Source organism: Natrix helvetica, assembly GCF_964273705.1.
Source record: "Natrix helvetica genome assembly, chromosome: 15".
NCBI lineage: Eukaryota > Metazoa > Chordata > Lepidosauria > Squamata > Natricidae > Natrix > Natrix helvetica.
Window position 1 is genome coordinate 12,015,370 of NC_138565.1, and position 27,169 is coordinate 12,042,538.

The 27,169-nt window shown below is 48.1% G+C and overlaps 1 protein-coding gene across 1 annotated transcript; it reads left to right on the forward strand.

Annotated features, from left to right (window-relative positions):
* On the forward strand, positions 1-27,169 carry LOC309399376 (maestro heat-like repeat-containing protein family member 7; the record flags this gene model as incomplete). Its single annotated transcript, XM_081967112.1, has 23 exons — positions 1-7; positions 247-263; positions 1,430-1,579; positions 2,400-2,519; positions 3,650-3,729; positions 4,475-4,610; positions 10,576-10,671; positions 10,824-10,928; positions 11,369-11,504; positions 12,521-12,639; positions 12,968-13,117; positions 13,621-13,775; positions 18,317-18,464; positions 18,800-18,981; positions 19,216-19,353; positions 21,082-21,196; positions 21,886-22,029; positions 23,669-23,845; positions 24,633-24,779; positions 25,321-25,446; positions 26,257-26,359; positions 26,818-26,883; positions 27,003-27,169. 23 exons carry the CDS (start codon positions 1-3, stop codon positions 27,167-27,169), a joined length of 2,784 nt encoding a protein of 927 aa, XP_081823238.1.

The following is a 27,169-nucleotide window of genomic DNA, read 5'->3' on the forward strand; positions in this document are numbered from 1 at the left end:
ATGGCGAGTAAGCCATGCTTAGTTGGAAATGGCCCTGTGCTTGACCACACTTGGTCCTTTTCTGATCACCCTTTGTCCTATGCTTCCTTTTCCTGGATGATGGGTGGAGTTCCCTCAGACTCACGCACTCTTTTTCCAATCTTCAGATAAACCTATATAAATACTATGGCTTAAAGTTGAGGAATACCAGACAGAAAGATCTTGTAAAAGACCACCTCAAAAAGCTTCTGTCATTCTCATTTGCAGACGAGACGGACAGAGAGGTGAGTGGGAGTGGGCTGCCTGCGGGGGCTGAGGCCTCCAACTTTGTGGGGTCCTTGGTGCTCTCTGAGCATGGTTGCAAGAAATGCAGACCATTTGCGACACAACTAGGTCATTTCATCAGTTCTAGAAGGGAACAGGTTTTGCAGAGGGGAGGTGAAGGGAGGAGTGGGAGGAGGGAGGAGGAGGAGGGGAGGAGAAGAGGAAGGAGGGGAGGAGGAGGAGAACTGTGGGGGTTTTGGAGGAGGAGGAAGAGGAGGAAGAGGAGGAAGAAGACTGTGGAGTCCTTGGTGCTCTCTGTGCTTGGTTGCATTCTTACAGACATTTTATTACCCAGTTAGGTAATTTCATCAGTGCTAGAAGGGCCTGGGGTTTGCAAATAGGAGGAGGAGGAGGAGGAGGAAGAGGAATAGGAAGATAAAAAAAAGAAAATGTGCAAATGTCGTAATTCACAAGCATCGCTTTGCCTAGGGAATCTCGGAGACAATCCACCTCGCTGCATTCCATCATCTGCCAGAAATTCTCCTGGTCCTCGGGGAGGTCGGTAATACCACAGAGCCCAAGAGACCTTCTCTCTTGGAAGGATCCATTGAGGTAAGACCAGGGATGGGGTTCCAAGGTCCAAAACTCAGTAGAGAAGAAGGTTGGGGGATTCTGGGAAGGAAAGTCCAAGGTGTTTAGAAGGACGGATGCTCCAGGCCATCTGCTCTCTTCAGACTGGTCATACATCTCAAAGACCTGACACCAGCACTGAGATTGTAGGTGGGACTGGAAATTGTCCACCTCCATCTCCTGGAGGAGTATTTTATAAGGCTAGAGAAGATCATGAGTTGCCCAACAAACATCTCAAGTAGACCCAAAGGTGCTTTTTCAAAGGGCTTGGACTTTGTTTGACCTTGAAGACATTTCGCTTCTCATGCAGGAAGCTTCTTCTGTTTTGACCGAAGTCAGAAGTGAAGAAGCTTCAGGCAGAACTGAAGAAGCTTCTTTGATGAGAAGCGAAACCTCTTCAAGGAAAAAACAAGTCCAGTTGCCTTTGGAAAAAGCCCCTTTGGGACAACCATGACGTGGATGACTAAGAATCTCCATCAGTTTCCATCCATGGCTTCTTGTCTTGTCTTCTGGTGCTCTGGAAAAGAGTTTGACACCCTCGTCTTTGTCCTGGCAGGATTCACAATATCTGTCTGACAGACAGATTAGAACAACATTAATGCTCTGCTATGGACAAGCAGCCCTGGGAGCCTCCGCTGAAGACCTGGGTGTTTTCATCGAAACCATCGTGTCCGAAATTCTCGTCCAGTACGCCACCATGAACAAGGTAGGCTGGTTTCCACCCTCTGTCAGTGCTGGCAGGACTGTTGTTTTCCTCCTCCTAGTTCCTTGATCTATTGTTTACTTCTGCCTTGTTTGTCTGGGGTTAATCCCTGCTTATCTGGATTTCAATTGATGGTGAAAAAATATAAGAAACGTCTGTAAAAAAACAAAACAAAGTTCAGGGAGCACCAAGGGCTCCGCAGTTCAACCCTGAGCTACAAATCGCCCCTTTTAGTGAACCAGGACAACCTGACTGCAGTTCTTAGAGGTTGCTGGGGAGAATCTGGGCTCAACAGGCGACCTCCAGCCCCCAGTTATGCCTCCCATTCCGATCTGCTTCCTGTTCCAATTGCCCTGGAGAGGATGAAATGCTAGTGGTTTCTTTATCTGTGGTCATGCCACATTCATTACACTCAAGGCAGCGCATTATCCTCTTTCTTCCTTTTCACACAACCACAACAACCCTGTGACGTTTCTTGGATTGAGAGAGAAGAACTGGGCCAGATGTGGACTCACCCAGCTGGCTCTCGTGCTAAAGGAGGGACTAGAACTCACAGTCTCCTGGTGATTGACTCAGACAGTTGGCTTTCATGGCTATAGTGGGACTAGAACTCTCCATCTCCTGGTGATTGGCCCAAAGTCTCTCGGCTGGCTCTCATGCCTAAGGCAGGACTAGCACCCAGAATGTCCAGGGGATATTTTGATTGGGAGCCCCCCAGAGTTCAAGAAAAGACGGTCGGCTACGTAATTGTTGAAATAAATAGATGCACCCTCTTCCTCCTGCTGTCTTCTCACCCCACCCTCTTCCCACTTGGGTTTCCCAGGACGAAGGCCTGAAGAAAGCCTTCATGAGGTCCATCATCATGGTCACCAAAGCGGCTGCCCTCAGCAGGAGGCAAGACCTCCATCTACCCCAGAAACAGGAATTGGTCCTCAAGATCATTGTAAGTGGGGAGGGGGAGGGGCAGGTGCTCCTGGGCGCCTTTAGGTTTGAAAGAGAATTTGAACCGAATTGAATTCCAATCAATTGGGCCCCAAATTATTCTGTTGCTAAGTGGGACGGCTGTTAAGTGAATTCTGCCCCATTGTACGACTTCTCTTTCCACAGTTGTTAGCCGAATCACTGCCATTAAATTAGTCGCACGGTTGTTTCATGAATCTGGCTTCCCCATTGTTTTTATTATTAGTGTTTATTTTTAAATCAAGTTAGGTAGGTAGGTAGGTAGGTGGATGGCTGAGTGGATGGATGGATGGATGGATAGATAATAGATAGATAAATGAGATATATAGATATGGATGGATAGAGAGAGATAGATAGATAGATATTTAATATATAAAGTAGAATGACCAATAGAAATGGGAAATTCGGGGAAGAAAGAAGAAAAAAAAAGGCATTGAGACTTTCTAGAAGAAACGACACAGCCAATTTCCAGAATGGAAGAGGGCAGAATTGTATAACTTTAAGAACGGTGGATTCAACTCCCAGAATTCTCCAGCCTTCAGGGATTCTGGGAGTTAAAGTTCACAGGTCGTAGTGAGACCCTAGTTACCCATCCCTGACTTAAACCATGGTCAGGGGACATTGCAAACTGCCATCAATGCTGGCTGGTTGCCAAGAGACCAAAATATGATCCTCTGATCGCTGAGGAAGAAGAGCCTCTCAGAACTTCAAATCTGGGTCATAAGTATTTACTGTGCTTCTAAGTAGTCCTTGAGTATCAGAATTAGAAGAACCAAGTTGGAAGGTGCCTTGGAGGTCTTCTAGTCCAGCCAGGAAACCCTACACCACTTCAGACAAATGGTTATCCAATCTCTTCTTTAACACTTCCAATGTTGGAGCATTCACAGCTTCTGGAGGAAAGTTGTTCCACTGGTTAATTGTTCTGGCAGGAAATTTACCCTTGGTTCTAAGAGGGATCCTGGAGAGATCCTTCATAACTTTAAATGGTGGCTAAGTGAGCAGTTGTAAGTTGAGGACTTCCCCTGTCAACCAGGAAAGGCGTAGGGATGGGAGTAGTGCCAGCTGGATGGTGGCCACATCTCAGGAGCTTTCTTTCTTTCCTTTTCCTTTCAGGAAGTCATTGAAGATGAGCCCGAAAGAACCCTGTCCGTCATAGTTCTCCATCAAGCCATCGTCACCATTACCTGCATAAGGTACGTACCTGCCCCACCCTCATCTTCCCACCAGCTGGGGAGGAGCTTGGAGTTGGACCAAGTGATGGGATTTCCGTGGCAAGTCAACGTGCTCTAGAGCAGGGGGGGTCAAACCCCATTTCATTGAGGTACACATCAGGACTGGGGTGGTATGGATGGATAGATGGATGAAGAAAGAGAGAGAGGGAGGGAGGGAGGGAGGGATAATAGATAGATAGATAGATAGATAGATAGATAGATAGATAGATAGATAGATAGATAGATAGATAGATCCAGGAGAGTAGGAGTTCAAACTCCATTTCATTGAGGGACACATCAGGGCTGTGGTGGGATGGATGGATAAATGAATGGAGAGATGGATGGAGAGAGAGAGAGAGAGGGAGAGAGGGAGGGAGGGTGTGTGTGTGTGTGTGTGTGTGTGTGTGAGAGAGAGAGAGAGAGAGAGAGAGAGAGAGAGAGAGAGAGAGAGAGAGAGAGAGAGAGAGAGAGAGAGAGAGAGAGAGAGAGAGATCCAGGAGACATTTCCTTACACTGAGAACAATCAATCAGTGGAAGGGATTGCCTCCAGAAGTTGTGTTCTCTCCATCACTCGAGGTTTTCAAGAAAAGAGAGAACAACCATATGACTGGGTTGGCTTAAGGACTATCAAGCAAGGGTTGGAGTAGAAGATCTCCAAGGTCCCTTTTAGCCCTCTGAGTCTAGAATCTCCTCACTCTCCTCCTCCTCTTTTCTTGTCTTTCATCAGCCGTATGAAGCCCCCCTTGAATTCCGAAGTGAGGTCTAAATTGGTCAAACAAAGCATCCGGAAGGTGTTATCGTTGCCAGCTATCAAGGTGTCCAAAATTAAAACAGATAGCCAGACCTATTCACCTCAATCTCAGGTGAGCAGTCTAGATGGAGCAAAGCAATAGGGGATCCACCTGGAAACAAGGATGCAGTGAAGAGGATTCCCGATCTCCTCAACAGCCCTGGATCCATCCCTCGAGCCAAAGGTCCCCTTGGCCAGTCCCTTCCTCTTTGTTCTTGAAAGTCTGCTTCCCCTTCTCGTTCTATGTTTCTGGATCCCAGGACTCCCTATTTTGAAGCCCTAAACATCTCCAGGGGGTTTTCCTCCCCATCTTTTCTCTCTTCCTCCACTTCTCTTTTATCTTCTGTTTGAAGGATCTTCTCAAGATCAATTCCCACCTCCCACCTTTGCCCCCCAACAAAAGAAGGGCCATGGTGGGGCAGAGCAACCATGGTCTGCAGGCACAAGCTATGATTCCTAGCTAGTCTCAGATAACCCTCAGAATTCAAATGGTTAGCAACTGATTCAGATTTTTTTAAAACAATATTTATTTATTTTTGAACAAAGACAAATAAACATAAAAATAAAAAAGCCATCTTGCATTACAAATTGTAGAAAGTGTGTCAGTTGGTTACAGTTCTTCCAGGCATCTCTTCCATAGTCATCACCAGCTTTTCATATCAAATCGCATATTTTAAATTCACCTATATTCATGTATATCACGTTTATTATATCTCAACCTTAATTTGACTGTAATTGTTTTTACGTCATTTTATATATAATATTCAAAATCTAGAATAGGATTATATGATAACATTCTATTAAATCATCCAATCCCAATACATCTTTATAACATATTCTAGATAAAGCTTTTAAACCTCCTCTCATATTCTCCATTTGTTGTTTATATAAAATTTCATTTTATCAAACTAATATATCTATATGTATTGTTATCATTATTAATCATTATTTAACTATAGCTATTGTTGCTTCATTTTATGTATAAAATACATAATATTTTATACATACATATCCATACTACTAGTAAACTAAATTTAGCTTAGTTTTTATTATACATTGTATTTATTATATTATATTTATTATATGTAGCATTAATATTCTAGTTACTTTCTTAATAAATCTTGTATGAGCTTCTCTTCGCAACATGTTTTCCTTTCGTATCTCATAAAAGCTTGAAACCCAGCATCTGATCTTTTCATCAGCCTATCTTTGGTTATCAATGGTGCTGCTGTCAAGATTTCTCTTCGTATCTCCGTTAATTTTTCTCTCTTTTCTTCTTCTGTGCTTTGAAGTCTGGGGTAGAGTTCCAATCGATCTATCTCCCCTTTCCATATTCCACTCTTGCCATTACCAACCACGCTCACTTTGTTGTCAGTATCCACAGTTTTCTTATCTCTTTGCTCATTTTTTTCTTCCATCTTTTGAACTCTGTCCTCCACATTCTTCATTTGATAAACATCCTCAGTTTCTCCATCAGATTTTTCTGTTTTATATTCCATATTCTCCAATCTCTTTTCAATTCTCTCTGTCACAACTAATAGATTTTGAATTTCAAACATAATCATTTGCAATGTTACAGTTTCTTTTTCCTGCTGCGCCAGTCTTCCAATTTTGCAGGCACTGCTACTATAGGATTCAAGGCTATTTTAATAAACTTCAAACAGGTTCATTTATTATCTTTCAAGTCAAAATGTTGTCTTCCCTCCAATAGCTAGTGATGGAACTCCCAAAAAGCACCTGTATAAACAACTTGTGCTCTTCCTACTATCACTCTCAGCAAACAATACAATACAATAGCAGAGTTGGAAGGGACCTTGGAGGTCTTCTAGTTCAACCCCCTGCCTTGGCAGGAAACCCTATACCGTTTCAGACAATTGGCGATCCAACATCTTCTTAAAGACTTCCAGTGTTGGGGCATTCACAACTTCTGGAGGCAAGCTGTTCCACTGATTAATTGTTCTAACTGTCAGGAAGTTTCTCCTCAGTTCTAAGTTGCTTCTCTCCTTGATTAGTTTCCACCCATTGCTTCTTCTACCCTCAGGTGCCTTGGAGAAAGTGATGTGCGGTGAGATTTATGGCTGGTGAGGCTGGTGACGTCATCAGGAAGGCAGGGAATGGGACCACGTGTGCTGGAGGGTGAGGCTGCCTCAGCCTCCAGCACACTTGATCCCATTCCCTGCCTTCCTGAGCGCGCTCCACCGGCTCGTGCTCCACGGTCCCTAACAGCAGCTGCTTTTCAGTGCTTTCCTGTGCGTCTGGTGTTTAGGACATCCGGCTATCTACCTAAATGCCAGACACACAGAAAAGCACTGAAAAGCACTTCGCCTCCAAGCCACTTCATCTTGATGACGTCACCACAGCTGCTGGGCGCGGCTGGACGGAGGTAGCCTGATCCTCGGTCGCTTGCCCGCCGGACTGCCTCGCGCCACTCTGGCTACCTCTGTCCATTCGCAACTTGCAGCTGCGGCGACGTCATCAAGACGAAGTCCAGCGGAGGCAGAAATGTTGTTGGCACTCCCGGACTTCGTCTTGATGACGAAGCCACGAAAGTGACTGGGGAACGACGAGAACCTTCCTGCCTCTGCTGGACTTCGTGCACTCCTCACGACTGCAATATCCATCCAGAAGCAGCTTTTGTGGCTAATGGGGTTTGGGCTTCCAGCCCAACAGCCCCTGTCACTTCTGGACATCTATTGCAGTCGCGAGGAGCGTGCAAAGTACAGCAGAGGCAGGAAGGTTATTGGCGCTTCCGAGAACCCTCCTGCCTCCGCTGGTTGCCCAGCTGGCACCGCCCCGCACGCGCACCTCCTCCTCCCTCTTCTTCCTCTTCACTCCCCAAAGGTTCTTCTCCTTACCGGAGCTTAGCGGGAGCCATGTGAATGGGATGGGAGGAAATATATATTATTATTATATATTATATATTATTTCATGATGAGCGGTGAGGCTCTGCCTCCCCTGCCTCCCCTGACCGCACGTCCCTGCTTGGAGAATAGTTTGACTCCCTCTTCTTTGGGGCAACCTCTGAGAACACTGTTATCATGTCTCCCCTAGTCCTTCTTTCTCTTAAGCTAGACATACCCAGTTCCTGCAACCGTTCTTCATATGTTTTAGTCTCCAGTCCCCTAATCATCTTTGTTGCTCTTCTCTGCACTCTTTCTAGAGTCTCCACATCTTTTCTACACCGTGGCGACCAAAATTGAATGCAGTATTCCAAGTGTGGCCTTACCAAGGCATTATAAAGTGGTATTAACACTTGGTGTGATCTTGATTCTATCTCTCTGTTGATGCAGCCTAGAACTGTGTTGGCTTTTTTGGCAGCTGCTGCACACTGCTGGCTCATATTTAAATGGTTGTCCATTTAATGGATGTCCAAACAAACTGGAAGAACCTTGAATCTCAAGTGATCAAAGAGAAAGAAGAAAAACAATGTATCCACCCTCCAGCCTCTAAGTGGCAGTGTAACTGCTTTTCCTCCTGTGGTTACAACCCTCTTTATAATCCTTCTTATTATCTTCTTTATATTCCAAGCTTCAGAAAGGAAAAAACCCATAAATGGAGATAAAAAACAATCCAATCAATCCAAAGAAGCATTATAAAAAAAGAAGGAAATTTTTAATCCATAGGTGTAAACAAAAGTGAAAAAAGAAGAAAAAATTAATCCATTCAGTTTAAAAAATAGGAAGCCTTTGCAAAAATTCCATCCATGAAAAAAACAGGATAACACACTAAGTTTAATGTAGATTTATTTCGCCGCTTAGTCTTCTATCTTCAATTTTAATTTAACTTAATTTTTTGGGGGGAGGGGTAGTCTCTTTTTCTAATAATAAAATTTCCTCACCAATTTGACACACTTTCTCTTTTCGCTTTGTTCCTATTGTTCCTATTCCTTGGGAGCTGTCCCAACTTCAACAGCTTCATTTGCTGCATTTCTGTCAACAGAAATAAAGGCAATTCCTGGATCTTTCAGGAACTTTGCGGTGTCCCTGAGATCAGCAGGAAGTGCCCTTCTCAATCACCATCTCTGTGGGACAGTTTAGGTCCGAAAGGACCGTCCAGTGGCAGAAATATGGACTGCAATCTCAGAGCACCAAGATCGCATGTCGAGCCGTCGTGACATCAGCCCCTTTTTTTTCTGCAACGGGTTCAGATGTATGACGGTTGCAGCATTCTGGGGTCACATGACCCTCCTTCTGTGACCTTCCGACCAGTCAATAGGGAAGCTGGATTCACTTAACAACTGTGTGACCAACTTAACAACCAAAATGATTCACTTAACCACTGTGGCAAGAAAGGTTGTAAAACAAGGGCAAAATTCACTTCACTAATGTCTCCCTTAGCGATGGAAATTTTGGGCTCAATTGTGGTCTTAAGATGAGGACTGCCTGTATTTGAATCTCCCAGAACTGTTAAGGAAGACATTCAACTTTTTAGTCATTCTGTTCTGAACTCAAACAGGAAGGAAGTCCTTTTGTTCCTCAAGTTCAGCAGATAAAGCATTTCTTCCCCCTCTGGAACGGGGCACCGTTTTGCGGTGGTTCGGCTCCTACCTTTCTGGCCGGACGCAGCGTGTGTTGGCAGGAGAAGAGAGGTCGACCCTACGCCCCCTTACTTGTGGGGTGCCACAGGGGTCGGTCCTCTCGCCACTCCCGTTCAACACATATATGAAGCCGCTGGGTGAGATCATCCGTGGTTTCGGGGTGGGATACCACCTGTACGCTGATGATACTCAGCTGTACTTTTCCACCCCGAACCACCCCAACGAGGCCATCGAAGTGATGTCCCGGTGTGTGGAAGCCGTACGGATCTGGATGGATGACAACCGACTCAATCTCAACCCCTCCAAGACAGAGTGGCTGTGGGTACCAGCTCCCCGGTTCAGCCAATTAATTCCATCATTGGCCATTGCAGGCATTCAATTTGCCCCCGTGGAGCGGGCGCGCAATTTGGGTGTCCTCCTGGATGCCCGGCTGTCCATGGATGACCATGTGACAGCCGTGGCAAGGGGGGCGTTCCACCAGGTTCGCCTGGTGCACCAATTGCGCCCCCTACTGGACCGGGACGCCTTACGCACAGTCACTCATGCGCTGGTAACGTCTCGCTTGGACTACTGTAACGCTCTCTACATGGGGCTTCCCTTGAAATGCACCCGGAGGCTACAGTTGGTCCAGAACGCAGCCGCGCGGGTAATTATGGGGAGTACTAGGTACTCCCATGTGACACCGTTCCTGCGCGAGCTGCACTGGCTTCCTGTGGTCTATCGGGTGTGTTTCAAGGTTTTGATAACAATCTTTAAAGCGCTCCATGGCTCAGGACCTAGTTACTTGCGGGATCGTATTCTGCCCCATACATCCCTGCGACCAATCCGCTCGCACAGAGAGGGCCTCCTCCAGGTGCCGTCCACTAGACAGTGTCGGGGGGTGGCGCCTAGGAGTAGAGCCTTCTCTGTGGCGGGCCCAGCCCTGTGGAATGACCTCCCTCCGGATATTAGGAATACCTCTGACCTCCGCTCCTTTCGTATTAAGCTTAAGACCCACCTATTCCAAGTAGCTGGCCTGGCTCAACTTTGATCTAACCATATCGCTCCTGACGGATTTTTAATTGGGTATTTTAATTATATTTAATTATTTAGGGGTTTTTTAATCACTGTATACTAATTGTTTTTTATTCATCAGCCGACCTCCTCCTTGTGTATGTCTTGGTATATGTCTCTGTTATATGTTTGTTTTGTCCACATATTTATTTCATATGTTTCATTGTACGCCGCCCCGAGTCCTTCGGGAGAGGGTGCGGCTAAGAAATAAATATTTATTTATTTATTTATTTAAAAACCAGCCCTGCAATGTCGGCCACTCCATTTACTGCAGACCTCTGGACTTCAACTCCCAGAATTCCATGGCTGGCTCAGGAAGGTTGGGAGCTGCAGTGCCCCAGTCAGAAAAAGGGCCATCAGTTCCCCACCCCTGGATTTCTGCCTCTTTCAGGTGCCGTTTATTCCTTGACGCCCCTCCTTCCTTCTGACATTTTCTCCTTTTTTTTAGGATTTCTATCAGCAGACGGCCACCGCCTGCAACAACATGCTGACCGGATTGCTGTCCGAAGCTCCCAATTTGGATGCCCTGCAGGAGATCCTGACGGTAAAGAGAGATCCTTTCTTGGGGTGGGTCAGACGGTCAGCCAGATGTTCAGGCTGGATTTGGCCCTTCTGTCCCCCTGTGGAGTCTGTGGCTCTTCCAACTGGGAATGATCCATTCCTCCTTTCCTCCTTCTCTTTCGTTTCCCCTGGCAGCACACAAATCCCTGGATCGACTCTCCCAAGAGCCACGAGAGAGAGAGGGCCCTCAAGAGCACCAGGCACCTCCTCAAGTTCGTTTCGGACAACGTCGGTTTCGATGTAAGTCTCCCTTTGGGATGAGAAGTGAAATGTTTTCAAAGAAAGGAAAAACTCCAAGAAAGTCCAGCTGCCTTTTGGGAAAAGCACCTTTGGGATGTGACCAGGAGGATACAAGGAGCCCTGCTTGAGCAGAGGGTTGGAGGAGAAGCCCTCCACGGTCCCTTCCAGCAACTGCGGTTCTGTCATGCTGTGATTCTATGATTCTGTAATTCTAAGGTTCTGTGATTCAAAGATTCTGAAGTTCTTAATTCTCAGGTTCTGTGATTCAAAGATTCTAAGATTCAAATATTTGATAATTCTATGATTCTATGATGCTAACATTCTGTGTATCTAAGATTCTGAGGTTCTTTGGTTCTTATTCCCTAATTTTAGCCGGCTGAAAGCTTCATGAGCCCCCTCCGCTTCTCCTTTTTCCCCTCCTTTTCCCTTCCTTTCCTTAGACCACAGCTGACTTTTCTTTGCTGGGACAGCTGGTGGCTTTGCTGGCCCTGCACATTGGCGACACCAGCCCAGTTGTTGGCCAGACGTCCGCAGAGGCTGCCTACCACCTGCACCACCTCATCATGAGCAAAATGGGTGAGAACTTTGTACTCCAAGGGCTGACTTGCTGCAAGAGGACCAGGGATGCCCCCTGCCCAGGAGAGCATTAGGTGGCACAGCCTGTGGCGTGGCTAAGAAACTGATCGTTTGGCTTGGCAGAGATGCCTGGAATTGGCGGTTGATATTGGCACTTCTCAGGGCCAGGGGTCCTTTTAAGATGGAGATTCTCATGTTAAGTGAGTCAGCTAGGAAGGAGGAGGAGGAGGAGGAGGAGGAGGTGATAGGAGAGAGAGAGAAGGAGCGATGAAGAGAGAGAGCGAAGGAGCAAGGAGGAGGAGGAGAGGGAGAAAGGGAGACAGGGAGGAGAAGCAGGAGAAACAGGAGGAAGAGTAGCAGCAAGTGGGCCAGGGGTCCTTTTAAGATGGAGATTCTCACGTTAAGTGAGTCAGTTAGGGAGGAGAAGGAGGAGAGAGAAGGAGCAATGAAGAGAAGGGCAGGGAGCAAGGAGGAGAGAGGGAGAGGAAGACAGGGGGAGAAGGAGGAGGAAGTGGAGCAGCAAGTGGAGGAGGCGATGAGAAGGGAGGGAAGGGAGAGGAAGATGAGGAAATGGGAGGAGGAGGAGAGAGTGGGGGAGGAAGATGAGGGGGAAGGGAAGAGGAGGTAGTGAGAAAGTAAGGAACAGAGAGGGAGAGAGGGGAAGGAGTTAGAGGAGGAGAAGGAGAAGGACTTTGGGGTCCTTGGTGCTCTCTGAGCTTGGTGGTTTTCTTCTTGACATTTCATGACCCAACTAGGTAAGGTGATCAGTATTTGAAGGGAGGGATCTTTTCTCTGTGCTTCTATAAGTATTGATGGCCAACATCCCTAGTTGGGCAATGAAACGCCTGCAAGGACCCCTCCTCCCAGCGCAAAGAGCACCAGGGACCCCTCAGGTTGACCCTGAGCTCCAGATCTTCTCTTCTGTTGCAACGACTAAACAGGCAGTCAGATGAAGGAACTTCCCAAGTTTTGAAGGCCAAAATCTGACCTTGTGGTTTTTTCCCCTCCATCCAAAGCGAAAGAAATGGACAAGAAAGGGAAGAATAAAAAGGGGAATATTGTACATTGGTTGCGTGAGGATTTCTTTGTTTCGGGTTCTGGGATCTTCTACAACAACATCTCCAAAATGGTGAAGGTATGTTTTGGATCAGCCTTTGGCCTGTCTTCCTTTTGCTCCTCCTCCTGACCCAGAGACCCTCAAAGGAGTCAATCTCACAGTGGGGACAGCATCCACCCAAGGTCGGGCTTTGGGTACCCCTCCTCTCCAATGCCTAGGAGGAAGAAAGGGCAGCTGCCATGTTGGCTTTCTTGACCCCCATCTGAATCCCACCTGATGGAGGACATGGAATAAGGCCTGCCTCTCTAGATGGTGTGCTGTCCCCCAATCTGGGTCAAAGTCTCAAGAGAAGGGAGTCAAAGCCCTGAGGCATCTCTGCATGGCCTCCTTTCCTTCTCTCCGATAGGCCTTTGGGGAGCACCTCAGCCCATTGCAGCTAACACAGGTGATCCTGGAAGCCCTGGAGGCCTTGACACACGTGGAAAAGAACATATCCCAGTCTGCGGGGCAGCTCCTCAACTCCATCCTGGAGGAGTGTGGCATGGATCTGGAGGAGGTAAGAAAATTGCAGGGCTTGGAGCAAAAGGGATGTAGGAGATTTTTTAGAAAGCAAAGACGAGAACGGCTGAGACCTTGTTGGCTCAGTGACGACACTTTGGCTGGTTTTAAGAAGGCTAGGGCTGGATGGGAGACCACTGAGCTATCCAAACCTCCCAGAAGAAGGTAAGGGCAAAACAAAGGAGCCATATTGGTTTCATGAAAAATAACATTTGGTGAGCCAGTGTGCCAGTGGTTAAGGCTCCAGATGTTTTTACATCTTTGTCATCCACCTTGAATCGCCATATGTGAATAGGCAGCAATATAAATCTCCTAAAGTAAACCAATAAAATATCACAGGCGGCTGGACAAATCAGGAGTCCTTTCAAAAATGTAGGGCAAACATTGAGACATTGTGGGGGCCAATTTATTTCCCCCAATGGGTGGGAGTTATCGTCTCTACTGCATCTCCAATGGAGACCAGCACTGGATCTCATCCCTCCGATCTCTCTTTTGCCATAGCTACCCATGATATTAAAGGAGATTTACCAGCGTCTCCCGAATATTGCCCACCCAGCAACGAAAGACCTCACCCTCAAGGCCGTATGTCACCTGGCATCCAAGAGGGTCAACCCAGTTGTGGACATATTGCTGGAATCCTCCATTGGCTGTGATGGGTAAGAAGAACTTCAAGGAGATGGGCCTCCTCTTGCCTTGGATTCATCAGAGACTCTCCATCCTTTGCGATGGGGTGAATCCCTGTACCTCAGGTGGAGGGAGAGGGTGGAGGTTGGTTCTCTGAGCTTCTGCGTTGGTTTCCAAATGTTTTGTTACCAGGCAAGGTAACATCTTCAGTGGAGTTTAAGGAACGCCAATGCTGGTGATCTTCTGCTTGTAAGGGCTTGGTGTCGTCAGAAGGTCGTGTGATGGGGAGGTCACCTCAGATTGAGAGTCATGTGAGGTGGGGGATCTTGTGATGGGTCTTGTGATGTGGAGGTCATGTCAGGTGAGGGTCATATCAAGTGAGGGACTTGTGATGGAGGGGTCATGTCAGGTGTGGATCTTATCAAGTGAGGGTCTTGTTAAGAGGGAGGTCATCTCAGATTGAGAGTCATGTGAGGTGGGGGATCTTGTGATGGGTCTTGTGATGTGGAGGTCATGTCAGGTGAGGGTCATATCAAGTGAGGGACTTGTGATGGAGAGGTCATGTCAGGTGTGGATCTTATCAAGTGAGGGTCTTGTTAAGAGGGAGGTCATCTCAGATTGAGAGTCATGTGAGGTGGGGGATCTTGTGATGGGTCTTGTGATGTGGAGGTCATGTCAGGTGAGGGTCATATCAAGTGAGGGACTTGTGATGGAGAGGTCATGTCAGGTGTGGATCTTATCAAGTGAGGGTCTTGTTAAGAGGGAGGTCATCTCAGATTGAGGGTCATGTGAGGTGGGGGATCTTGTGATGGGTCTTGTGACGTGGAGGTCATGTCAGGTGAGGGTCATATCAAGTGAGGGACTTGTGATGGAGAGGTCATGTCAGGTGTGGATCTTATCAAGTGAGGGTCTTGTGATGGGGAGGTCATCTCAGATTGAGGGTCATGTGAGGTGGGGGATCTTGTGATGGGTCTTGTGACGTGGAGGTCATGTCAGGTGTGGATCTTATCAAGTGAAGGTCTTGTGATGGGGAGGTCATCTCAGATTGAAGGTCATGTGAGGTGGGGATGTTGTGATGGGTCTTGTGATGTGGAGGTCAGTAAAGGTCGTGTCAGGTGAGGGTCTTCTGATGGAGGTCCTGATGGGCCATGGGTGTGTCACAGATGAAGTCTTCTAGTGGGGAGGTCACATCAGATGAGGGTCGAGATAGGAATGAACTTTGAAAGATATTTTACGACTTTTCTTGTCACATTTGTTAAGTGAGTCACTGCAGTTGTCAAGCGAGAAACATGGTCATTAAGTGAATCTGGCTTCCCGATTGAATGTGCCTGTTAGAAGTTCGCAAAATGTGATCGCTTGACTTTGGGACGGTCGTAAATCTGAACCAGTTGTCCAGGAGTCTGAATTTTGGTCAGATGATCCCGAGGATGCTGGAACGTGTGAAAACTGGGAATAAGTCGCTTTTTTCAATGCCGTTGTTCCTTTGAATGGCTGCTGGACAAACGGTCGTAAGTCAAGAACTACCTGTGTATATAGAGATATTTTGGGGGGATGAATAATAATAATAATAATAATAATAATAATAATAATAATAATAATAATAATAATAATAATAATAATTTTATTTGATTAGCCGCAACCCTCTCCCGAAGGACTCGGGGCGGCGTACAATCAAAACAGATAAAATACAGATAAAGACACACATACATACATAAAGAACAAAGACATATACATGTGCATGGAGGAGGTAGACTCATAAGTGAAAGACAATTAAAAAACACAATTTAAAATCCCATTAAATAAAATTATTAAAAAACCCATCAGGAGCGTTATGAAGTTATGATTGAGCCAGGCCGGCTATTTGGAATAGGTGGGTCTTGAGCTTTACACGGAAGGAGCGGAGGTCAGTAGTGGTCCTAATATCCGGGGGGAGGTCATTCCACAGGGCTGGGCCCGCCACAGAGAAGGCTCTGCTCCTAGGCGCCGCCCCATGGCACTGTCTGGTGGACGGCACCTGGAGAAGTCCCTCTCTGTGCGAGCGGATGGGTCGTAGGGATGTATGGGGCAGAATACGATCCCGCAGGTAACTAGGTCCTGAGCCATGGAGCGCTTTAAAGATCGTAATCAAGACCTTGAAACGCACCCGATAGACCACAGGAAGCCAGTGCAGCTCGTGCAGGAGAGGTGTCACATGGGAGTACTTAGTACTCCCCATAATCACCCGCGCGGCCGCATTCTGGACCAACTGCAGTCTCCGAGTGCATTTCAAGGGAAGCCCCATGTAGAGAGCGTTACAGTAGTCCAGGCGAGACGTCACCAGCGCATGGGTGACTGTGCGTAGGGCGTCCCGGTCCAATAGGGAGCGCAATTGGCGCACCAGGCGAACCTGGTGGAACGCCCCCCTGGCCACGGCTGTCACATGGTCATCCATGGACAGCCTGGCATCCAGGAGGATGCCCAAATTGCGCCCCCGCTCCACAGGGGCGAGTTGAATGCCCCCAATGGCCAGAGATGGGATTAACTGGTTGAACCGGGGGGCCGGAACCCACAGCCACTCCGTCTTGGAAGGGTTGAGCTTGAGTCGGTTGTCATCCATCCAGACCCGTACGGCTTCCACACACCGGGACATCACTTCGATGGCCTCGTTGGGGTGGTTGGGGGTGGAAATGTACAGCTGAGTATCATCAGCGTACAGATGATATCCCACCCTGAAACCACGGATGATCTCACCCAGCGGCTTCATGTATGTGTTGAACAGGAGTGGCGAGAGGACCGACCCCTGTGGCACCCCACAAGTAAGGGGGCTTAGGGTCGACCTCTGCTCCCCTGCCAACACACGTTGCGTCCGGCCAGAGAGGTAGGAGCCGAACCACCACAAAACCGTGCCCCGGACCCCCAACCCCTCCAGTCGGTGCAACAGGATACCATGGTCGATGGTATCAAAAGCCGCCGAGAGGTCTAATAGGACCAGGATAGAGGAACAACCCCTATCTCTGGCCCTCCAGAGATCATCCACCAACGCGACCAAGGCCGTCTCTGTACTGTGCCCGGGGCGAAAGCCGGACTGGCGTGGGTCTAGATAATCATTCTCCTCCAGATGTCGTGGGAACTGAGAAGCCACCACACTCTCTACAACCTTCGCCAAAAAGGGAAGGTTGGAGACAGGGCGATAATTGGCCAGCTCCGTAGGGTCCAGGGAAGGCTTCTTGAGCAAGGGTCTCACCACCGCCTCTTTCAAGGCGGCCGGAAGAGACCCCTCACCCAACGAAGCGTTCACTAGGCCCAGGAGCCAGTCGCGTGTAACCTCCCAGGATGCCAGTACAAGCCAGGAGGGACACGGGTCCAGTAAACATGTGGTAGGTCGCAGTCGTCCACGCAATCTGTCCAAATCCTCGATGACAACCAAGTCAAACTCCTCCCAAAAAGGTTTCTCAAGACTCGCCACTGGCGTCTCGACTGGGCCACTGAAGGGGACCCAATCCTTCCGGATTTGAGCGACTTTATCCTGCAGATATTTCCCAAATTCCTCTGCCCTACCCTGTAAAGGGGGCTCCCGCGGCCTCTGAAACAGAAGGGAGCGGGACACCCGAAACAGGGCGGCAGGGCGGTTCTCTGCGGATGCAATGAGAGCGGCACAATATTGACGTTTGGCCGTTCTCAATGCCACTAGGTACGTCCTTAAATGGGCTCGTACCTGTGCTCGGTCAAATTCGGATCGGGAGGATCTCCAACGACTCTCTAGGCATCTCTTGCGGCGCTTCATCACCCTTAGCTCCTCGGTAAACCAAGGAGCCAGGGTGGATCGTTGCCGCCGGAGAAGCCGCAAAGGCGCCACCCGGTTCAAGGCCCCGGTAGTCGCATTATTCCACGCGGCCACCAGGTCCTCTACCCGAGGGCGGGTCAGGGCTGCAGGAGGTGGCCCAAGCTCCGTCTGGAACCTATCTGGTTCCATCAGGCGCCTGGGGTGGAACCATCTAGTGTTTTCTGGTTCCGCCTCCCCGCAGCGAGGGGTAGCACCAGGGAAGTCAAGTCGGAGGAGTGAGTGATCTGACCATGACAGGGGAGTGATGGTTAAATTCCCTCCTCCCAGATCACTCAACCACTGGCCAGAGACAAAAACAAGGTCCAAGGTGTGACCTCCCTCGTGTGTCGGGCCCTGAATCATTTGAGTCAGGTCCATGGCTATCATGGAAGCCATGAACTCCCGAACCCCCTCTGATGCTTCTCCCACCGATGGCAGGTTAAAATCCCCCATCACTAGAAGTTTGGGGGTCTCAACCGCCACCGATGCGATCAGCTCCAGGAGCTCAGGCAGGGTCGCTGATGTATGGCGGGGAGCCAGGTATACTATCAGCAGGCCCAACTGCCTCCCAGGGCCCCATTTCACAACAAGGGATTCACATCCGGACGTCTGTGGCACAGTGGACTCCCTCGGCTCTAATGAGAGCCATTTATTTGGCCATCGGTTTTCCAATCCTTCCTTCCGTTGGGAGTTCATCTATCTGGACTGGCCGTCTCTTCTGAAGTGGGGAAAGATCTGTTTTCCACCCCATCTGTTTCTCCCCCTCCGCAGAAGTGCCAGGGAGGTTTGGGGGGCGCTGGCTGTGGACCATTATGCCAACCTCAAGATCATGAAGCCCCTCTTGAAAAGGCTGCAGGACCAAGACCCCAGCACCGACGCCCTCACAAGGAGGAACAGCAAGTCCCTCATGCCCATTGCGGTAAGCCCTCCACACCTGAGGGAAGGGAGGAGGGAGGCAGTGGGCAAGCGGCTGGGGGCTGAAATTGGAGCATCATTTGGTGTAAGCCCCCCTCCTTTAGGTGGAGGCAGATGTTTCTCTCCCTGGGCACAATGAGAATATATCTGCCGAACAAAACTCCTCATTGGCAACAGAAAGGGCATCTGGCCAGTAAACCCCCAGCTCCATTTAGATAGCCAGACTCCACCCTGCAAGTGTTTCTGGGAACGTTAGAAGAAGAGGAGGAAGAAGAAGAAGGTGATGAATCTAAGTTACCTGGGGAGCCCAAGGTGACGCTTCTTTCATCCCGCTTCTAGGCCACCAACGCTCTCTGTTTCCTCCTGTCCCTCCCGAACGCTGCTGAGCTCCTCCACAAAAAATTCTCCAACCTGCTCCTTGCCCTGGTCACGCAGCTGTACTTCCTCCTGGGAGCCAGCAAGAGTGGGGCCAGGAGGTCCAGCAGAGTCACAGACCTTTCAGAACAGATCAACCATTTGGGGTAAGGAATCTCCTGGGCCCAATCTGGATCCTACAGGATATCACTGGAGGGGGAAGAAATAAAGGGAGGCTGATTTGCTGTTGTGTTTTGTGGTTGTTTCACAAGCCGCCAAGTGAAACCTGGAGATCTCCTGAAGGGCAGCGGGAGGCCGGTTGGCATCAGGGTAAGCCTGGCCTTTGCAGGGGGCATCGCCCGAAGGATTGGCACCAACTCTTCTCCCTTTCTTTGATTTAGCACGACTGTGCAGGCGATCAAAAACCTCATCCTGTCTGCCGGATATGAAGAGGAGTACAAAGATTTGGGGATGGTGGGATGCTGGGAGATGCTCTTGAGCCCAGATAGTCTGTTTGAGGCCATTTTCCACCTGGTCCGGTAAGAACTTCAAAGTCCAAAGAGCTTGGCTACAAGTGTCAGTGGGTGAGAGAGGGAGGAGAAGGCAGAGAGAGAGAGGAGGAAGAAGAAGGGGCAGAGTGAGAAAAGTGAGGGAGAGGGGGAAGAGGGAGGGAAGAGGGGAGGAAGAGAGAGAGAGAGAGAGGAAGAGGGAGGGTGATAGAGGGGAGGGGAGGGCAGAGGGAGAGGAGGAAGAAGAGGCAGAGAGAGAGAAAGTGAGGGAGATGGGGAAGAGGGAGGGAAGAGGGGAGGAAGAGAGAGAGAGAGAGAGGAAGAGTGAGGGTGATAGATGGGAGGGGAGGGCAGAGGGAGAGGAGGAAGAAGAGGCAGAGAGAGAGAAAGTTAGGGAGAGGGGGAAGAGGGAGGGAGAGGAGAGGGAGAGGGAAAGAGAGGAAGAGGGATGGAGAAAGGAGGAGAGAAAGAGAGGGAGTGTAAGAGGGAGACATAAAAGGAGAGAGAGAATGAGATGGAGAGGGACGGTGGGAAGGAGAGGGAGAGAAAGACAGAGAAAGAGAGGGAGGGTGAGACATTATCTAAATGGAGTAATTCATTGAGTAATTCATTTATCCATAATTCAGATAATCTTTTCTCTAGCTTGGTGATTTTCTCCTCACTCACCAGCAGATTTTATTTATTTATTTATTTATTTATTTATTTATTTATTTATTTATTTATTTATTTATTTATTTTATTGTATTTATAGACCGCCCCCTCTCCCCGAAGGGACTCGGGGCGGTGTACAGACAGCAGCTAAAAAACCATATACACAGTAAAAAATATTAGATACCCCTTAAAAACAGATTAAATATAAAGCCTGTACAGTAATAATAAAAATTAAAAAAATTAAAAGGTCTACCGCCAAAAATTTAAAATACCGGCCAGAGGGATTGAAGATTAAAACTACGGTTGGGCCAGGCCAGCTAATTGGAACAGGTGGGTCTTAAGTTTCTTGCGGAAGGAGCGGAGATCGGTGGTTGTTCTGATGTCGGGGGGGAGGTCATTCCAGAGGGTCGGGCCCATCACAGAGAAGGCCCTACTCCTGGGCGCCGCCCGCTGGCATTGCCTAGTGGACGGCACCCGGAGGAGTCCCTCTCTGTGAGAGCGAATTGGTTGCAGGGATGTGTGGGGTAGGATGCGATCCCGCAGATAACTAGGTCCTGTGCCATGGAGTGTTTTAAAGATGATAGTCAACACCTTGAAACGCACCCGAAAAGCCACAGGTAGCCAGTGCAGCCCGCGCAGGAGAGGTGTTATATGGGAGTACCTGGTACTTCCCATGATTGCCCGCGCGGCCACATTCTGGACCAACTGCAGCCTTCGGGTGCATCTCAAGGGGAGCCCCATGTAGAGAGCATTGCAATAGTCCAGGCGGGACGTCACAAGCGCATGGGTGACTGTGTGAAGGGCATCCCGGTCCAATAGGGGACGCAATTGGTGCACCAGGCGAACCTGGTGGAACGCCCCCCTTGCCACGGCTGTCACATGGCCAGAGACAAAAATAAGGTCCACCGTGTGGCCTCCCTTGTGTGTGGGGCCCTGAATTATTTGGGTCAGGTCCATGGCTGTCATGGAAGCCATGAACTCCCAAGCCGCCTCGGATGATTCGCCTATCGACGACAGATTGAAATCCCCCATAACCAGTAGCTTGGGGGTCTCAACCGCCATCTCTGCGATCAGATCTTGTCTGATTTCTCCCTATTTGATCTTTAGGAAACTCTTCAACTACTCTAAAGTGGAGCTGAAGGTGATGTTCAGACAGGCCAACAACTACCTGCACCATCCCGATTTAAGGGAGAAGACAATAGGCATGGTGTTCTTCTCAGAGGTGAGGAGACATTGTGATGCACCACAACATTGTGGATCTCCAGGAATGTTGAGCAGGGTTCATGAGGACTTTATGGATAGGAACTTGAAGTTGTGGGGGCTCTATCACTAGAGGCCTTGAAGAAGAGACTGGAGAGCCATTTGTCTGACATAGTAGATGGTCTCCTGCTTGGTCAAGGGGTTGGACTAGAAGACCTCTAAGGTCTCCTCTTATTCTGTTAATCGGTGGAATGGGAGAGAGAGAAAGAGGCAGAGAGGGAGGGAGAGAAGGAGGGAGGGAGGGAGGAAGACTCAATGACCCCAAATTCCTTTTCCTCTTTGCAGTATAGGCAGTTTTGTATTCTTACTATCATTTGCACTACCTTTGCGATACTGTAGTCCTCGACATATTACTTGGCTTATCAGACGGTCACAAAATGGATCACGTAACTTCTAAACACTGCAACTGTCATAAATATGGACCCTCAAATATCCAATTTTTGATCACGTGACCGTGATCAATGGCCATAAGTTTGAAAAATGAAATTGTCCCTTTTGTCAGTGACATGGTGACTTTCCGCAGTCACTAAACGAGGACTGTCTTTTCTTCTCCCCGTAATGGTTGAATGTGGCATCTCTTCATAGAGGCTCTGAGGAAAGTTCCCTTCCTTTGTTTTGCTAATGCTCTGTCTCTCCACTCTTCTTCCCCAGCTTCTCTATCACCCGGAGTTTGGAGAATTCTTCATCATGAAGGACATCCTCAATGTCCTCCAAGACTGGATGGCTCAGCCATATCCCCTCATCCAAATATTTGCTGTTCGTGGTGTGGGGTATCTTCTCCAGCACCCCTTGGAGGTAAGAGATGGGAGGCAGGAAGTGAGGGACTTTCAAGGGAGCAGCAGGTGTGACCTCTCTGGGAAGTCTACAAGGCTAGGAAGGGTAGAAGGAGGAGAAGAAGACAACCCCCAGAAAGAGGATGCCCTCAGCTACAGTGGCGACTCTTCTACAAACATGGCGGCATCCCTGGAAGATCTGAAGGATCAATTTGGAGACAGATCCTCTTGGAGGACATCTAAAGCAGAACAAGAAGCAACGGATGGAAGCTAATCAAGGAGAGAAGCAACCTAGACCTAAGGAGAAATTTCCCGATACTGAGAACAATTAACCAGTGGAACAACTTGCCTCCAGAGGTTGTGGGTGCTCCAACACTGGAGGCTTTCAAGAAGAGACTGGACAACCATTACTACTGGTTTTCCTAGTAGTAGAGACCTTGCGGTCTTCTAGTCCAGCCTTCTGCTCAAGCAGGAGAACCTAAGCTAATTCAGATAAGAGACTGTCTACTCTCTTCTTAAAAACCTCCAGTGATGGAGTGTTTTGCATCAAACCCCTGGGATGAGGAAGCCCCTGAGCTGACCTAACAATCATCCAGCTTCCTCACGCCCAGCTATTTCCCCAAGATCTTCCCTTGCAGGATTGGAGATCACGGGGAACCTCCACCTGGGATGCTGGGTGTTATGGTTTTCTCCATTTATACATCTCATCCAGTTTTCTTATCATTGCAACCCAAGAGCATACGAAGAACGCTTACAGGAACTGGGAATGCCTAGTCTAATGAAAAGAAGGACTAGGGGAGACAGGATGGCACCTGTTCCAATATTTGAAGGCTCCTACAAAGACCAGGTGGTCAAAAGAAAGAGGAGAAAGAATGGTTGGAAACCAACCAAGGAGAGAATCAACCTGGAATTAAGGAGAAATTTTACTAACGGTGAGAGCAATCAAGCAATGGAAGGACTGATCTCCAAAACGTGTGGGTTTTCCAAAAGAGACTGGAAAACCATTCATGGTATAGAATCTCCTGCTCGAGCAGGGGTTGGACTAGAAGACCTCCAAGGTCCCTTCTGACTCTGATATGCCGTGTTGTATGTTCTAAGTGCACATGTTTATGTGCTTGAAATGGGGAACATGATGGTAGGTTTAACTGTGAAAGCTGAAGTGTGGAGCTGAGGCAAAACATAGGATGAAGAATTGGGGAACTAGGTAGTTTTAGTCTAACAACAAAAAGTGGGGCTGGGATGAGATGAGACTTTTAATATTTGAAGTGCTTCCACAAATAATGGGGGGGGGGGCAACTGATTCCACGAAGCCCCTGAAAGGAGAACAAGAAGCAATGGGTGGGAACTAATGAAGGAGAGAAGCAACGTGGAACTAAGGAGAAATTCCCTGACAATGAGGACAATTCACCAGTGGAACGACTTGCCTCCAGAGGTTGTGGGTGCTCCAACACTGAAGGCTTTCAAGAAGAGACTGAACAACCATTGATCTGAAATGGTACAAGGCCACCTGCTTGAGCAGGGGGTTGGACTAGATGACCTCCAAGTTCCCTTTCAACCCTGTGATTCTAGGTTATGGGGGCTTCTCTGTGTTTGTCATTCGTAGACTCAGAGAACTCCAGTGACCATGTTTAATTGCTCCCTTTTTTCCCTCCTTCCTCCAGAATACGATGTTAGAGCCGGTGCTAGTCCCTGTGGTCAACTGTGCTTGTCACCCAGAAAAAAGTGTGGCAAAGGAATCCTTACGGACTCTTCAGTTCCTATTCCGGTATCTGAAAGTTCAAACCTATGGATGGAAAGCTGTCAATCTTATTCCGGTCCTGGGGAAGTATTTTGCTGATGTACGTCAACCAAATCACGGCAAACTAATCCACCCCCCTCTCTCTTCCTCTCCCTCCCTCCCTCCCTCCCTCCTCTCTTTTTTTCCCATAAAGATGGCCTGGGTACCATCTGCAGTATTCTAATTTTATCAAAAAGGCTTAGAAATAGTTCAGCAATAACTGTGCTGTTCTCATCTAAAAGAGTGTGTGAGCTTTCAGATGATCCTTGAGCCCTTCCAGAGAGCTGGAGAAGGTTGCCACTCTCTTCAGCTTCACCAAACCACCATCAATCCCTCTCCATATTTATTAAAAATCCAGATTGGTGTTGCTTGATCTCAGACTCTTTAACGTTTGTGGGTCTCAACTCTGCTGGCCTGAGAACTCCAGAGGTTGAAGTCCCCACATGTGAAGGCTGCTAAGATGGGAAAACAGCTCCCTTGATCACACCATAGAGGTTGGTCTGCAAGCCTTTTACACCCATGGCCAACCATCCCCATGGCCTTGTCTGGAGAAACAGTTGCCAGACTCCTCTTCCTCGTCTTGTGAGTGGGAAACTGAGGCAGATCACATGAAGAGGATGGAGGTGATGAAGGCTTTTATTGTAGGTTTAGTGGATCCCTCCCTGCCTTTCTATTTCAGGAAACAAAGAAGAATCAAATTTGAGATGTTTTCTCGTCTGAAATTTCTGCTCTCAGTTTTTGCTCAGCTCACTATTGTGTGTGTTGCAGTTTGTTCTTCTAGGTTCTCACAATGCCTCCCATTTCCTGAATGCTATTGGAGGGACTGACCCGTTTCTCTTCCTTCGTAGGAGGACACCGAGTTGCGCAACATCTCCATCACTCTTTTTGGCCTGGTCTTAAATGGGGTCAAGGAGACAGAGCGGAATCTGACCAAATCCATCCTGCGCAGCCTGATTCCTCTCGTCATCCAGTTGGCTAATCCTTGGACCCAAGAGGTGAGTTGAAGGGCGGGGTCAACTAAGCTCCTGCTCTTTCATGCTCCCTTCTCCATGAGACCATGTTGTACCCCCATCTTCACTCAGGGCAACATGGTTGCATCATGTCGACCCTCTGGAGAAGGCAAAGAGATTCTGGACAATCCTGAAGTTATGAGGTCCTTGGTGTTCTCTGAACCTGGTTGTTTTCTTGCAGGCCTTTCCTGACCCAACTAGGTGACAGCATCAGTAGGTTGGAAGGGAGGGTTTGACCTCTGCTTAATGCCCGATCATTTTGATGTGGGTGCAGGTTTTCTGTTGGGTTGTCTTCGATTAGGGGGTTGTTCTCTGCTTGATTGTTTGCCTGGTTTACCAAGAGAATCAGGGTTGAATTGTGGGGAACTCTGGCCTTCAGAGGGGCCCTTTCCCTGCCTTAGCTTCCTCTTGGGGTGGCTCATCCCCTTTCCCACCTCTGAGCAAGGAGAAGTTTGGCTTTTCTCTGCCGAAGATGGATAACCTCAGAACCGGCTCCTCTGATGCCTCCTTTCCTCCCTCGGCCCAGTTCTCCAGGAACGCCCTGACCTCCTGCGTCTCCTTTATGAAGTGGGAGGAGTTTCCAGAGACTTTGTTTGACTACGAGATTTACACCAGTCTCCAGAGCATGTATTCCAGCATCTGCTCGGAGGTGGTAAGTAGGAGCCCAGCTGGTTCCTTTTCTTCTGGATTAGAGTATAATATATTTTCTTTTTCTCCTGCCTTTCTTCTTTTGATAAATCATTCAAGATGGTGGTCGTCCCGAATGCTTCTCCTCCCCCTCCTCCTTGGCTCCTGGTTTGTTGCCTGAAGCCTCAACCACTAGACTAAATCGACTAGAGGGATTCTTCTTGGGTTGTTGTTCCCTTGGGAACAGCAGAGGTTCTATGCCACCATGACGACTGGAAACCTTGCTGATTTGTGGGTTTGAGGATTAGAAATGGCAGTTTGTGGAAAAGGGAAATTACGATGTAAAGAGGGCAAAACATAAATGCATTTATAAGACCAGAAGCCATTTCCTTATCATCTTTCTTTCCCTTTTCTTTTTCTATTCTTTTTTCACTATCTATTATTTTTCTTTATTTTCCTTTTTGGTTTTAACTTGGATAAAAATGTCTTTAACAACATAAATGTGTGTGTGTATAATATAATACAATATTAAACTATATTATACTAATACTTTTAATATAATGTAATAGTATATTGTATTGCATTGTACAATAATCCAGTCTAGTCCAGTCCAGTCAAGTCCAGTATAGTATAATAATATTGTTTAGTATAATAAAAGATAGTATAGTATAACAATCTTATAGTTTAAAGTACACTACGATACGATAAAGTATAATAAAATTCAATATGTTATTGAAGACATTGTTGTTGAGGACATGAGGACTAGAAACCTTAGAAAGAAAAAAAGAGGAAGCTGCAGAGTTCATTGCCTTGTTTGTGGCCTTGTGTTCCCCAGATCAATCGATGCAAGGAAAACCTGCCTGAAATGTTGGAGCAGATGGTGGAATTCCTAAAGAGCCGGAATCCTTTGTCCCGAGAGGCAGCTGCCCTCTTAATTGGTAACCCCAAATGCGAACTCTGGAAGGAGGGGAGGAAAAACCAGGGCAGGCGGGAGGCCTAAGGCCAGGCATGCTGACCATTATTACACACACACACACACACACACACAGACACACACACAGACACACACACGGCCCCCTTTCTTAAGGGTATCGCCGCGGTTTTTAAGTGAGTCATGTGGTTGTTAATTGAATCTGGCTTCATTCTGGAGTTTGCTCTCTCGAAGGTTGCAAAAAGTGATCAGGTGACCCCCAAGACTCTGCAACCGTCATAAGTACGAGTTGTATGAAATTCTTTCCATTCCATCTCTAGACAGACCCAATTCCTGGGACCATCCCGTAAAGCCCCAAAGCGACTCTTCCAAGTAGAAATAAAAGAATTCTGCGTTTTCTTTCTTGAATCAGTCGATTTAGCCGTCTCTGCCAACTCCACCAACCTTTTCTTTGCATGTGTCTAGGCTGCTGCGCACAATACATGACACGGGATCTGGTGATTTCCAAACAAATCGAAGAAGTTTTCCTGGGTGAGTTTCAAAGTTCCCTCGCTTGAAGTGGAGACTTTCTCTCCAGAAGCTCTGGCCCTGATCGGGGTTGGTTCTCAAGGTGGATCCTGGTAATCATTTCTTTTCTGGATTCCTTCCAGGTCTCCGGGATCTGCAAGAGGATCCCGAAGCCTCCGTGGCTCAGGCTGCAGCTGGGTCCATGGAAGTAATCTTCCGGCAGTATGGCCATCGGATCAACCCTGCTCTCATTAGTAGCCAGCTCCTCTCCAAAGTCATCCAGAGCATCTCCAAGACCAAATTATCATAG